Consider the following 15,859-nt stretch of genomic DNA (forward strand, 5'->3'; position numbering starts at 1 on the left):
ATAGGTAGTTCTCAGAATGTGTCTACCAGGTTCCTTGAACAATGTCAATATCTTATTGTATGGATCAAATTTAAGAACTTGAGCAGTGACAGCTACATTTAGATGAATATAGAACCAGATCCTTCTGCAGCTCTCTGGTGATGAGGAGCTGGAAAGTGCTGTGGAGAGCACCCGGGTGGTAATAAAGGGCAACTGCACACAAGCCTCAGTCTGCATCAGTCACACTCACTGGCTCATCTTGAAAAACACAAACCCACAGTTTTCAGCCATCATAGAACTACAGACAGATATAAAGTGAAACTTAATTATGTATTCTTTATCTTGTTTACATCATATCAGCCGTCTTTATCCCAGCAGAGAACTGTCACAAATATAACAGCAATGAAACGTTTCAGTATATTTAAGGGTTGTAGTTGCTGCATCAGGCTCCTACTGAGTTAATGCATAGTACGTGTCATATCTTTCACAATTCTCTAATATCTTTTTTATGGATGAATACTTATAGACACTTTGAATAGCCTAAAATAGCTCCATGGTGCTAACATTTAACAAGCACAATAGCAGAAAAAAGATAACTAAATTTTTGGAATAAACTGATTACATCATGCTTACAGTCATGGTATTAACAAAAACAGTTTTCCAAATCCTAGAAGAGGGATTGTCTGAGTGTTGGAGAGATGGCTCAGGTATTAAGAGCATGGGCTGGACTTCCAGAGGACCAAGGGTCAATTCCCAGGAATTCCATACTGGTTCAGAACCACCAGTCAAATCCAGTAGTGACAGGCTTCATGTATGCATGTGATGCACAGTGATAAATTCAGGCAACCCATTTACTTATTCATATACAGTAGATTAATAAAAAATATAAATTTAAACAAATAAAGTCCCATAAAAATGGCTGATGGATAAAGAGATTTCAATATCATTGTAATTTGCTAAGATTACTCTTTATGAAAGTCACTTATATTATTATTTGAGAATAAACACATGCTCAATCAGGTGTGTGGAATTTTGTCTTACCCACAATATTGCAGAACTGAGAGTTTTTCCACACTCATTGAACAAATAACTGAGAGAGATATTTTCTCAATTTCTCACACTGAGCATGCCAACACTCAGTCAGAAGTCCATCCCTGTGAATCAGCACAAGGGGGCTGAATATTGCATAACCAAGGGCCAGAAATCCATGAGTATTTGCCATCAAAGTATTGGCTGTTGAAGAGAGATTTAGAAATAGAGAAAGAGCACAATCTGACCAGTAGAAGAAAACAAAACAGAGCATCAGAAGGAGGACACTTTGAGCAGCTCTCAGCTCAGGGGGAGTTCTGTAGAGAAGCTTGGAGTTCTGAAGGTAGAGGACATGCTGGTGGTGCTTGTGGAGAAGAAAGACCATGTAGCCACTGGCCCCTCCCATGGCGCCCTGGAACACTGCGTCTCTCAGGACCATGAGGAGAAGAAAAATCCATCTAAATTTCTGAGTTGGTAACATAAAATGACAATAGTTGTCATCACTTTTAAGCTGTGATACATTCAGTCTTGTATTTGTAGTAGAATGGATTACATTAACACCTATTAAAGAATTGAGTATCCAAAAGAATGAGAAGATTGAAAGGATGTGCCATGCAGACATTGGCCTGAGCCTCCCAGATGCTCTGGGACTGATGGTGATGGCCTGGACCACAGTGAGGAGACTGCTGGTGCAGATGGAGAGGCCCCGGGCCACCCTATCCAGGTAAAATATAATCTTACAGCCTATGTCATCCAGGAAGTTTCTTAAACCAAAAGCTGCTATTGTCATTGGCAAACCTTTTGCAAGAAGGATTATGATGTTTGTAAAAATCAAGTGGATGAGAATCAGGTGTATGGGTTTCTTCTCAGGGCCTCCCCGCCAGCTGAACATGTAATTCAGAGAAACAGATATGTTCCCCACAATGCCAAGCATGGTCATGAAGAAAAAAATTATTTTCTTTACAAAAGTCAAAACCATTTCTTCCTTCCTTGTATAGAGGATGCAAATATATTTTAAAGAAAGCATCAGTATGTTGACATGGATCTGAAATGCACATTATGCATAATAGTGCTTTCTGGTGTTAAAGAAGCAATGGTGGACAAATGTGATATTGCATATTAGGTCCCTGAAATTGCCCCATTTAGTGTGGACTCTAGATTACTGTGTGTGCTCTGACAGGTGTTTGGTAATTAGTATTCATATAGAATGTTTCAAAGAAAAAATTTATTTCTTACTTCTATTGTAGCAAAACCAAATTGTTCATGGTGTGTGTGTGTGTGTGTGTGTGTGTGTGACTTTGTGTCTGTCTGTCTGTGTATGTGAACTTCTGCATTATCCTTGTTACATCTCAGCATAGTTGAATTCAACCTCAAATCCCCATGCAGAATTTTGTCCATCCTTTCTCGCTCTACTTCATCATATTTCCTCAGCCAGTTGCCAAAACCTGAGGCTCATGTTTAACGTATCTGCCTTCCCCACATCACACTTAGACACTGGCTGACTCTGCTAGTCAACACTTGTGACATTTCACAGATCTCATAACTTCACCTCCCACATATTCCATCTTTGGTCAAAAGTCTTTTCTTATTTGTATCTTGATTAGTGTAACATTTTTTTTTTTAATATTTGCATTTAGATTTAAAGTTTTGTATCTTCAGTCTCTACATCTTAATATTGTAAAAGCTTTTATATTGACCAATCTGTGATTTCACTCCATATGCATGTTCACTAGATACTTCTTAAGGTATTCTCCAAACCGTACAACACTTCCAGACAAGGCCATGCAGTTAAAGGTGAATCATCAAAAGAAATGCCAAAAAAATTCCCTGTAGCCAGGGAAGGTGCTTAGAGGAACCCTGGGTGCTTCCTAGGAGAGAGGTTAGCAGAGAGCTGTGACCCCAGTAGGTGACACCAGGGCATCTAGGGGAGTATGGACCAACTTTGGACCCAAGGATGATGCTGTGGACAGAAGAAGAGGATTGATGAGGTGTTAGGTGCCACCAAGAGATGAGTGCAGTTTATGAGCTATGAGCCCTCACTGTGGGCTGCATGTAGCACAGTAGGTTGGGGCATGCGGTGTGAGCAGGGATTCTCTCATCGAAGAGGTCATGGTGACATTTGCCTCTGCAGGGCCTTGTGAGCAGCAGCTATGTCACTTTGCTTTGCAGCCTGCTTCTCCTCCTGTTTCTTTCCAACCTGCTTGTCAGGTGGGTTCCTCTGTTCTACATCAGTCCAAGCTGATTCCAGAACTGAGACCTTGGCAGGATGTTGTTACTCATGTCTGGGAGCTCCACTCTCATTCCTCAGGGGTCTATGGCAAACATTGGGCACCATTTCTAAAATAAGAGACACCGGAATGCTTCAGTGGCCCCATGAATTTGTGTGTCTTCTGAGTTCTTGGAATGTTCTGTTCACTGCTTTCCATCCCGCTAAACTCACAGGATTGCTGTAAATGTCCTGATGGTCCACACGTTAGTTTTGGCCCAAGTTTGGTTCCAGGTGGCTTTCTGACTCTAGAAATGTCAAGTATTTCCTTTGAACTGCTCCTCTGATGAAGAGCTAATTATCACCCATATCAGTGCATCCTAGATATCATAGTACCATCCTACATACCTGCACATAATGAAATATCCTCCAGACACAAATGGCAAGCTCATCAGCCTTCAACAACATATTTAGAATAAGTGTTAAGTGTTTAGTCAGAGATTTGAATCTGCCAAAATCCCTGATGTCTATTCATCCCAAATCCTGATGAAAATTATGAATATTTTCTGTTGGTTTAATGCTTGCTTGTCTGGAGATTCCTATTTTTCTAGTCCTGTCTTCCTGTTTGGAAACTTTAAATCATATTTGACATCAGATTCTGATCTTTTAACAAGTGATTCCTGTTTCACGGACATGGGCTGTAGGAGGAGGGAGAGGAGACTCATCTCCTATATTATCTTGGGAAATGCTATAGGAAATTAATTTAAAGGACAGCATGGACTTGAAATTAATTTAAAAGACAGCATGGACTTGTATGCAGATAGGTGGCTGAACCCATGCTGGGTCTTACCCCCTAGAGCCTTAAGCAGGCTATATCCATCCACCTGGGTTTATGAAAACAAAGATACAAAAACAGATTATTTTTCTTTGCTGCTTATTGTTGGCATGAAGTTAAGATGAGCTGTTTCAGGATTTGCTTGTTCACAGCCTGGATCCAAGATGGCAACAAGAACTGTTATTACACTTAGGGGTTTATAGTTCTCTGCCTGCATCAGGCATGCACTGACTAAAGTTGATATAGGCGTGTATATGGTGTGATAAAATTGGGAGCTTTTAAGGGTGTATACATAAGGAAAATGTTCGATTTAGGAGTGATAAAGTTATTGTCAAAGAAAACCTGTATTGGCATTTGCAAAGAGGAAATTCATTAAAAGCGAAAAATATAAACTTTATAAATGCTAGTGACACTGTTAAAGCCACAATTCTGGCTAGCAGTGAGGAAAAGGAAAAAGGTTTTCTTTGACTTGCTTTGTCTTGTTGTTTTTGAGAGCCTCCCTGTGGAAACCGGGGTAGCCTTGAACATAATTATCTTGCCTCAGTCTCTCTAGTGCTGGGTTTCACTATTGTCTCAAATATTTCATAGGCATCTGAAAATTTGAAATCTGAAAATCTTCTATGTCTTATTAACTTCTTTTAAAATGTAGCCTTAGACAAAAACCCACCAAGAGCTGGCATGATTTTCCAGGCTGTGGTCGGACAGAGATGCCTAAGCATTTCTGTTCCATTTCTCTATGTCCAGAAAGGAGCCTCTTATCTCTGTAGACCCAGGTATCAGCCTTGTCAGGGTCAGAAGGAACATGCAAGACGCAAGGCTCACAGAGCTCTCAACTACTCCCTGGCTTAGTCAGAGACTTCAGCTCTAATGAATCTCTCGATGGCACAGCTGAAGGGATGTAAGATCTTACCTCCATGTACTCACCTGGACCTCTGTGGTGCAGATAGGCTCTGGAGCAGCTCTGGAGAAGATGACTGCTGCCAGGTCATATTTGTACTGTCTGGATCTGTGGGGATCTTGATGCCATCAGGTATTGCAGACTTCAAGTTTCATGTTGTCACAGTGTCAGGGGCAAGCAAGGGCTCTGCAGGGCCTCAGTCCCTGAAGTACAGCTTCCCTCTCTCCCCACAGTTACTACATCTGTTTTGCTCACAAGTTATTTACAGATTAACAACTGTTTGATTATTTTGACAGGGAGGATGTGAGATGACAAAATGAACAGCTAACCAACTTTCTGTGTACAGAGCTTCCTGCATCTCCAGACCTATTAGGGGAGGAGATTCTGACACACAGACCAAGTCTCTTTTTTTCTCTTTCTTAAACATCTTCTTAGACAGGATTGTCATAAATGGTTCTCAGAACCCTGGGATTCTGCTCCAGATCCTCTGTGTATGTATGATGTCCTGCAATTTGGTGGGTTTGTGTAATTCCTGGGTACAAATGGATAGGTCTCTGATTCTAGTGCCTTCTCTTCATCTCTTTTCCTTCTGTTGGGTTGTCTTGTCCAAAGTGGGTGTGACAGTTTTTGTTTTATCTTATAATATTTTATTTTGTTACAGTTTATAAATGAATGAATGAATGAATGAATGAATGACAAACTAGCCACTAGGGTAAAGGTTAACAACTGAACTATCACTTATACCTTCTATGGGAAAATCAGCTTTTTTTCTGGGAGTTACACTTGAAATATCAATCAATCCATGGTAGGTCTCATGTTCACAGATAGTTGAGAAGCACAGTGTGTGTGTGTGTGTGTGTGTGTGTGTGTGTGTGTGTGTGTGTGTGTATGTTTATTTGATCACATTTTGGTGGTTCTTTTTTTGTTGTTCTTTTTATGTGTTTTATTTCAGTTTCTTTGTTTTAGGGGTTTTGTTGGTTTATTTTGGTTTTTGTTTGTTCTGAGAACCAGTTGGGTGGGTCAGAAGGAGGAGATGATATTGAAGAACTTGTGGTATGAGAAGAATATTAGAAAAATGTATTTAAATGTAAACATTCTTTTAAAAATAAAAATATAATAAATAAAAAGTAAATTTAAAAATAATAACCTCCTGTCAAAAAAGAAGCACTTCCTTCTGTTTTCTTCGTTATTTGGTTTAGAAAACTAAATATCTTCTTTGACTTTGAAATATAAAGAAAGACAAAACAGTTTAAAGTTTCTAGTGCTCTGTGGAATATTTTATACAATACAGGAAATTATCAGTAAGAAAGCTGTTATTTTAAAACAAAATCGCAAAATCCCACTTGTTTGATGTTTTCCAATAAGGACTCAGGAGCCAGACATTGGGGTGAAGCCTACTAGCTCAGAGAGGCAGAGAAAGCTCCCAGTTGATCTTCCTACTAAGCTCCCATCCCAGAAAGAAAAAGCAAAAAGTGCCTTCTTCTTCTGCTTAATCCCTATCATATGGCTCCTTTCTCTGCCTCTTGACCTATTTTATTCAATACTGTTTACAGAAAGCTCTTGGAATAAAGGCATGTGCTAGGGCTGAGCCACTCCAAACAAGAAACAGACAGTTCACATTCTCAGGGTTCACGATGGGATCAAATGTCTTGCAATAGAGAGCCCTTTGTGAAGCTTCTATTCACGATCTGTAGAGAAAATTGGTCACATGAAAATAGAGAACTTTCTGAGGGTCACTAGTGACCTCTATTTTGTCCCCAAGTATGACCTGATATAAAGGATATTCCCATGTTACAGAATGGCACTTAGATGAATGGACCATGCCTGGGAGATGGCTCAGAGGTTAAAGTTCTATCCTTCTGAGTGTGGGTACCACCTCCCTTCAATGGCTGGTGGGGAGGCAGCTTTCCTGTAATTCCAGCCTCAGAAGCCCAGCACAGGCTTTCCATGGAGGAACTGGGAAGTGGGATGAGCCATTTGCTGTGCTCTGTGTCTGACTGAAAGACCCTGACTTAATATGGTGGAAGATGGAAGATGATTCCTAATGTCAGCCTCATTCTCATGCATGCAGTCTCATGAGCACAGATGTGCATGCATGTAAACACACACACACACACACACACACACACACACACACATATTGTCTCCCACTTACAAAAGGGCATGTGCACAACTACTACTCACATGTCTCTATAGACTCACACACAGGTTTTCCCACAGCTAACACAACACATGTGTGCCTTGCCATGCACAAACATATAAAATGCATCACACACATACACACACACACACGCACAAATACAATTGCAAAATATTTCAGTAGGTCACAGGTTCTTTAAAGAAATTTGGAAACAAATGAACAAAGCTGGAGCCAGGATGCTGTATTTACATGGAGAAAGATAACAGGAGGCAGGCTTGTTTGGCTGACCACCTATAATGTTGACTGATCACCTATAAACTTGGGGGCTGTGTCACATGCTTCTGAGGAAGGCACAGGAAATAAAGAGAGAGCTTTGTTCCATACCTTTCATTCTCAGGATGATATTTTAAGTCTCAAATGTTGTAGAAAATATAAAAAATATGTAATAATGTTTATTACTAAGTGTCTGAATTATTATGGCAGTGTTATCTAACCTGCTATCATAACCAATAAAAGACAAAGACAGCTGCTGTCTTTAGAACAAGCCTTATTTTACCTGGAGCTGAGCAGATATTAACTCATTAAACTACCTTCCATTATCTTTCAGACCCCATTCCATGCCATATGCTTTAGTCATTTCTATCTGGGCTTTATCATCCCAAAACACTTGCTCAGGCTCTTCATCTAGGCCACTTCTTTCCATGCTGAACTTCAGAGCTCCTCCTCCTGAACCATGTGGTTCTTTCCTATCCCATGTTGATCTACTCCCTCTCTCTCCTATTCCTCAAGATCCTTCATTCCTCAAAGCCTGTGAACTTTGGCCATGCCTACTTCATTTCTGCCCTTTCCAGATGTAGGCCTTTTATTGGTCAATCATGGAGTCAAGGTTATACAACATTGTTTGGTGTACATGACTGCTTGTAAGAGACAGCAAGCTGATCTGAGGGAAAAAATAATTAATAAACAAATGCAAAGCACCAGACCATGATGCTACACTGAAATGTGAGATTTCTTGGGTTTGAACATGTTCCAATCTTTCTAGTCCCATGCCAGTTCCTCTGGAGGCATGGTCCATAAGCCTGACACAGTCTTATAGATGTAAAAATATTTTCATGAAATGCATTTGTGTGTATGTGTCAGTGTGTATGTGTGTGTGCGTGTATGTAAATGTATGTGTGCACCAGTGGGTGGTGTTATTAAGTCTGTCCTGATTACTCTCTACTTCATTTTTTTGAGAATAAGATCTGAGGAAGCACCCAACATTTTTATATGGGTTCTAGGAGTCATATTCAGCTCCCCATATTTGCTCAGAAAACACTTGAGCAATTAAACCTACTCTGAAGATACTTCTTGGATTTCCCATAGTAATTTTAGTGTTGGACACTGTTCATATTCTGTTGGCCATTTGCATATCCTCTTTAGTAAATATATCTTTCCGCGTTTTCCATTTTAACCAGGATATATATATATATATATATTTGGCAATAGAGTCAAAATACACACATCTCACATGCTTTGATATCAATGATTACTAGGTTAGTATTTGCAAATATTGAGTTCATTCCGTGGCTGATTTGTCATTGTGTTAGTTATTGCCTTTGATAACATAGCTTTTAATCCTAGTCTCATGGGGCAATTTTATATCACTCTCTTACTTTTGATGTACAATCTAAATGCCAATGGCAAGAACAGTGTCAAGGACTATTATCTCCAATTCTACCACTAAATTTTAATTCATGTTTACATTGAACTTTGAGTATAGTTTAAGGTAAGAGTCCAATGTGTCCTGTTTTGTAAGGAAATCTAATTGTGTCCATATCATTTATTTCAGAGATTCATGATGGAAGTTCAGCATACCTGTGGTCTTTTATAATTTTGCTAGAAAGGAACCAGTTTAGACACTACTCTTGTGGAACTGGAATCCCTAATGAAAATGAGAATGACCTCATGTACCACATGGGGAAAGATAACTGGCTCTAAAGGAGACTAGTCATATTTTTGTGACTCAAAATAGTTGATATTTGGTATCAACTACTTTTCATGGTGTTTGTAGAAACAATGATGTCTGCCAACATCTTTCTATAAGGAGTAAAGTTGTATACTTATGACAAAAGGGCTGACTTGGAACACTAGAGTATATAACCATTGTTCCTCATCCATTTCAATAATTCAGTTAGCTTTCAGTCCAAAAACATCTTGAACTAAGGGAAATATGTACCCTCATATGGGCCTTGTGCAAAGCTAGAAATGGTCTCGGTTTCTTCTCACACTTCCCAAGATATCTTCAATCATTTTCCAAGGAAAAAGCTTGGGGGGGGGCAGAATCAGACACTTCAAAATTGTATTCATTTCAGGATATAGACTTTCGATCTTTGCTACATGTCTTGTCTTTGTAAAAAAAAAATCCTATATGAAATACACTAGCATTTTAGAATTCCCAGTGACTTGTGGGTTATGCCTTATCCTTATAATACTTTTTAACATTTTTGCTTATTCATAAAACCTTGACCATGGTTTGTCTGAATTTAGACATTATTGATTTCTAAAAGATGTCTTCTATTTTTTTCTTTTTCTTTCTTTCTTTCTTTTTTTTAGGTTTGGAAGCTTTTATATCTTCTACAAAACTTTGGGACTATTGGGTTATTTTTACCTCCAATGTCAAGTAACCTGTTGTAAACCTAGTTTGTTTTTGTTTGTGATAAACAATATGGCCAAAAGCATCTTGTGGAAAGAAAGGGTTAATTTGGTTTGTACTCCATCTCAGGAGGAAATTACATTTCATTATGGAGGGAGACTGGGCAGGATATCAAGCAGGAGCAGAAGTAAGAGCCTAGAAGTATGCTCCTTACTGGCTTGTTCCCTCTTGAGTGTTCAGCCACTTTTTTTTATATAGCCCAGGCCTACCTTCCTACGGCACCACCCATGATAGGATGGGGCCCCTTTAGATCAATTAGCAATTAAGAAATGACCCAGAGACAGGCCATGTTGGCTAGTAATTTTTTGTTTTTGTTTTTTTTTTTGTTTGTTTTGGTTTTGTTTTTCAAGACAAGGTTTCTCTGTTACACAGAGCCCTGGATGTCCTTGAACCTCTTTGTAGAACAGGCTGGCCTCAGACTCACAGAGATCTGTCTACCTCTTCCTCCATAGTGCTGGGATAAAAGGCATGGGCCACGACTTGGCTAGGCTAGTAATTTGTTTTTATTGTTGATGGTTTTTTTGTGCCAATTTGAGGCAAGGTAGAATCATTTCATTTGGAACAGGAACCTTCAGTTGAGAATGAGCCCCTGTTAGATTGTTCTATAAGCAAGTGTGTCTAGCATTTTCTCGAGTAATGATTGAGGTGAAAGTCTGCAGCACATTGTGATGGTGGTACTCCTAGCCAAGTAGTTCTGGGGCATGTAAGAAATAAAACCGAGAAAACCAGCCAGGTTCCTGCCATGAATTCCCATAGCCATGGAGTAGGATGTTAAGAGTGTAGGCTACAATGAACCCTTTCTTTCATAAGCTGCTTTTGGTCGTAATGAATTATCACAACAGCACCAGAAGCCTTATCTAGGATGCAGGCCCACAAGCCATTCTGTGCTGGTCAATTCTTTCATTGAAGTTCCCTCTTCCCAGGTGGCTTTGGGTTGTGTCAAGTTCACAGCTGAAGCCAACTATAGAAGCATTCGCAGGCAAAGTAAGGCAGCATTCTCCTCAGAGCTAGTGTTTGACTTGGAACTGTGTTCTAATGCTTAGGGTTACCAGTGTCTGCTTCAAAGCTGCTACAATACTTGATGTACAACAATGCTGCTTATAGGTTCCTCCCTTAAACATTTTACACTCTATTATATTAGTCCTGGTGCAATTTGAATTTTTTTAATTCTAAATTTTAGTGGGAACAAAATAAGTTTGTTTTGAGGAAATCACACTGTATCTAAATCTTCAGCATTTACTTTTTCTTTGATTTTGTTTATTCATCTAGACATCTTCTATTTTCCATACTCAACTATCTTGTCTTCATGGTTCATCTTTTTTATATCATTTCTAATTCCATTTCAGGGATTAGCATTCCTTTTTGGCACCAATTTCCAATGACATATTCAGGGACTGCCCCCTTGCCTTGCTCCCTATGCAAGCTGCTAGGACAAGTCTGACTGACACAGGAAAATTGTGAAGTGAGGATAAATAGGATAATCTTTTTTTTTAAGCAAAATGCATTTTTATGAAGAAAACAATCTCATAATCATATTGGACTATGATATATGGCACTAATAACGTCTTTAAAATTTGTCTTGATATTGCAAACAAAATTAAAAGAAGCATTCATCATTGCTTAATAGAGAAGTGAAAGACCCAAGTGGGTACAGTAAGGGAAGAGAGAAACTTGAGGAGTGTAAGTCTCTCCACATTGATTCCAGTGTGTGCTTAAACATGTGAAATCAGGAAAACCATCAAAAATCTTTTTTTACATTTTATTAAGTTATTCATATTACATCTAAATTGTTATCCCATCCCTTGTATCCTCACATTCCTCCCTCCCTCCCTCTTTCACCCTATTCCCCTTCCCTAGGTCTGTGACAGGAGGGAATCTACTTCTCCATGACATGGTCACAGCCTATCAAGTCTGTAACCTGCTTATCCTTTCTCTCAGTGCCACCAGACCTCTCAACCAAGGAGAAGTAGTCAAATATGGGGCAGCAGAGTTCATGTCTGAGTAAGTCCCCACTCTCCACTCAACTGTAAAGGATGTCCTGTCCACTGGCTACATTTGAATAGGGGTTCAATGTTTACTGCATGTATTGTCCTCGGTCTTAAAGCCTGTGGGTCCCAGTAGGGTCCTTAGTGTCTTTCTTCTTTTAGATCAGATACAATGTGTGGTCAGTGCCAGCATCTTGGAAAATCCCTATCACAAAATTTTAAGGGGCCCTGATCAAATACCCTATTCTCAAAACCATGTATTCTATCCAAATATATTTTGGTTCTATTTAAGAAAAATCAAAGCCTGTATCCCAGTTTTCTGAGACAGAACCTGGCAACAACAGGCAGTTCAAGGCAAAAATAATTCCTCAGAAAGAGGCTCAAGTTTTCAAACTCATCATTTTGTTTATTTACAAAATTCATGTGAATGGATCAATAATGCAGTGAAAACTGGGAGAAAAATGTGAAATTCATCTTCATTTGCTTCCATTATCTTAGGTTTCCTCAAATGAGGCCAGTGCTCTTTCCATCCTTTCTTATTCTGTCATGGATCCCATTATGGATGATATGCAATTAAATATTGTTCTGTTATACTTTAAACAGAATTAGTCAGGATAGAATTTAAAATAAGTGATAATTGCATCTTAAGTAATATAACAGACTAAACTTGCCCATTCTTTCATATGTTCAATAAGAAAAATCAGAAATGGATCTGTATAGATGTTTGTAAGTCACAACCAAAAGGAACCGTTAGGTGATATCCAGTTGTGAAAATAACGGTGCAGTGTGTGAAGGTTTTTGCTGTATGTCTGATATACACAGTTTGAAAAGAAAAAGCAAGAAGAACCCTATGGCTAAGGTCACCCTGTTTAGACAGTAAATGCCAAGTCAGCCAGAGCTACAAAGACTCTAACCAAACACTGAAACCATGACTGAAACAAAATAAACACAATTATACCTGCAATCTAGATCTGAAATTGCTAAGTCAAAGTCTGAAAGTAATTCTGCAGAATTTCTAGATTTTTTTCTCAAAAGTAAATGTAATGTATTTATTTTCATCATAATTGTTAACATGTTTGTTGTATAATTCAATGAGATTCACTGTGATAATTATACACGGTCTGTATCATGGTGTGCTGCCATGACTCTACCATGAATGATCCTTTACAGACACAAGAGAATATCAGCTATTTCATGAAGGATGGCAAGATGGAAAGAGACATTTGAGGCTTTCAGCTTTCTCCAGCCTTATTATTAACTAAGCATTGTCACCATTTTGTGAATGAGATCCACCTTAATGTGCTTGAAGTACTCTTAGTGTATGTCTTGTGTGCAACAAAACAAAACCATCACATTTTCTAGTTTGCATGCTGAACGATTCAATGGACGTGTATCAATGCCTGATCTGTCTCATGAGTATAGCAGCATCTAGTCAGGTGTCCATTTCTGTGAATCAGCATAAAGGGACTGAGAACTGCATAACCAATGGTTAGGAACTCTGGAATATATAATACTGTGGAAGAATCATCTATGAAAAAAGTAAAGTATAAACAAATAAAACAATCTGCCCAGTAAAAGAAAAGAAAACACACCATCAAAATGAGGACACTTTGAGCAGCTCTCAGCTCAGGGGGAGTTCTGTAGAGAAGCTTGGAGTTCTGAAGGTAGAGGACATGCTGGTGGTGCTTGTGGAGAAGAAACACCATGTAGCCACTGGCCCCTCCCATGGCGCCCTGGAACACTGCGTCTCTCAGGATCATTAAGATGAGAAAAATACATCTTGTTATCCAGCTTTCAGGCAGAAAATAGCAATAGTTGCCCCTTTTCCTAACCAGTGTTATGTTCACACTATTGATGTTTTTAATATAATATGTTAAGTTCACGCTGATCAAAGAATTGAGTATCCACAAGAAGAGTAGTGAGGACAGAACGTTCTGTGGAGTCTTCAGGTTGAGCCTCTGCCACATGGAGTGTCTGGGACTGATGGTGATGGCCTGGACCACGGTGAGGAGACTACTGGTGCAGATTGAAAGGCCCCAGGACACTCTTGCCAGGTAAACAACAACTTTACAACTGGTGTCATCTAAGAAGTTTCCAAAATTAAAGGCTTCTATTGTCTTTGGCATACCCTTTGAAAGCAGCATTATGATGTTTGTAAGTGCCAAGTGAGCAAGGATGAGGTGGATTGGCTTCTTCTCCTCGGTGCTCACAAATATGTGCATGTAGCTAACAAAAACTAAAATGTTTCCCACAATGCCAAGGCCAGTGAGACAGAGGAAGACTGTGCCCTTGACAGGGTCCAAAACCATCCTTATATCTGAAGCAGGAATACTTGATTGAGCAAGCACCTTTTTGAGGAAATAATCAGTAAATCATGTTAGTTATCAGCAAAATATCTTTCAAATCCCCTCCCTTGTCTGCAGCATAAGGTAATGATATGTTATTCAGATTTATTGCCATAGCAGTTTCTTCTGTGACACTGTCTGTGAGTAATGCTATATTGACTCAGATGCTATTAGAAAGACTTGTTTTCAAAAATCTAAATTTCCAAGCTATCCATTTAATTCATATTATTAAACTTAATCTACTTATGTGATTATGGATATCTCTTACCTGTGTTCTGTCTCATCATGGCTCAGTTAATACCAAAGACCCCAAACAGTATTTCACCAAACATTTCATATTTCAATCTATCACATTCCTCAATCCAATTCTGTAAATCTTGCATTCATGCTGACCTGTCTGGCTCCAACTTGTGGAATATACAAACATCTGCAAAGTTCTTTTGTTTTAACATAGAACTCCTCTCAAATTTAACCATGTTTTGCTTTCTACAGTACTACTTATTTTTACAGTATTCCATTATGTCTTTCAATTTGATGAGTGTAACATTTCCTAAGTTTCTTCTCTCTTATTATATATTAGATGCTTAGAGCCCAGTATTTCCATAGATTAATACTGAAAACCAAACCTGGTTCTATGATTGTATAATGAGCCACATACATTAGAATTTTAAAATTATCTTTGGTAGATCTAGATTTCTACTCACATCATTATGCTGAGAGTGGATGTGTTCAACACCCAAGGCCCGGGACCCTGGTACCCGGAGAACGGCTCATCTCATCTCTGGAAACTGAAGCCCATAGCTACATGTGTGTGCATATTTCCTAACCTTTGTTTCATACTTTCTGTAAAGTGTAGGACCACTATGGGGCAATCTGAAGACAGACTGAAAGCAATTATCTCCCCAATTTTAGCCCAAATTGTAAATAAGCATTCTCATTATATACATATGAATACATAAATGTAATTTTCTTTTAATCTCAGTGAGGGTCCTGACTCAGAGCCAAGACATATAGCAAACACAATGGTAGTGAGCTTACTACTTAGAAATGTTAACTTGTTTGCTGTAGTTCCCCCACATCCAGTCAAAGTATAAGACCTTCTAGAGAAGACCCACTGGACATAGTAGATTCAGCCAAAGACATCGAGGAATTAATTAGTTGTACTATCATCAATGCAAATAAATAGTAGAAGAAGAATAGGATGCACTGTGCCTTTTACACACACACACACACACACACACACACACACACACACACACACAACTTGTATTCTCCCCATAGCCACCCTTGATATCCTACCTGTCCTTCATTCTAGTGTTTGGAATCTTAGCCAGGTAATAAGGCAAGAGAAAGACACAGAAAGGCAATAAAGAAGTGAAGAAATACAGATGTTGCATTGACCTGACCTGGAGGGTTCAACTAAAACTCAGGAGGGAGGTCACCTGTTGAGAATGCAAGACACAGGGAAGGAGAGCAAGTCTGATTGATCAAACTCTCAAACTTTATTAGTCAGGCAGCAGCTTTTATAATTCAGAAGGCAGGGAAGTATATTGCTATAGCAACTCAGCTGCAGTTGTTTCTCAAAACATAGGGAATTCCAGGCAGGGTCATAATGTCCTGCCACACAGGGTATCTTGCTTCGTCTTCATCTAGCTTTAGTCTAACTGTTGACTCACAACAGGGTCATTCCATCCCTATCTGTCTTTAGTTTAACTGCTGACTCACAATAAGGTCAGCTAGTTTCTGG

General features: G+C 39.0%; 2 protein-coding genes across 2 annotated transcripts; both read right to left on the reverse strand.

Moving 5' to 3' along the window:
- Window positions 1-1,054: 1,054 nt before the first annotated feature.
- LOC127208877 (vomeronasal type-1 receptor 4-like) lies at window positions 1,055-2,035 on the reverse strand. The gene has a single exon (XM_051168487.1). It carries the CDS (start codon window positions 2,033-2,035, stop codon window positions 1,055-1,057), a length of 981 nt encoding a protein of 326 aa, XP_051024444.1.
- An 11,111-nt stretch (window positions 2,036-13,146) lies between these two features.
- LOC127186928 (putative vomeronasal receptor-like protein 4) lies at window positions 13,147-14,076 on the reverse strand. Its single transcript, XM_051143207.1, has one exon. The coding sequence runs from the start codon at window positions 14,074-14,076 to the stop codon at window positions 13,147-13,149; it is 930 nt and encodes a 309-aa protein (XP_050999164.1).
- Between the last annotated feature and the right edge of the window lie 1,783 nt (window positions 14,077-15,859).

The sequence above is a fragment of the Acomys russatus genome, chromosome 3, assembly GCF_903995435.1.
Source record: "Acomys russatus chromosome 3, mAcoRus1.1, whole genome shotgun sequence".
NCBI classification, from domain to species: Eukaryota; Metazoa; Chordata; class Mammalia; order Rodentia; family Muridae; genus Acomys; species Acomys russatus.

Bases quoted from the DNA above. Each gene is read 5' to 3' on its own strand.
- LOC127186928 (XM_051143207.1), bottom strand. From the start codon at position 14,076: ATGGTTTTGGACCCTGTCAAGGGCACAGTCTTCCTCTGTCTCACTGGC.
- LOC127208877 (XM_051168487.1), bottom strand. From the start codon at position 2,035: ATGCTTTCTTTAAAATATATTTGCATCCTCTATACAAGGAAGGAAGAA.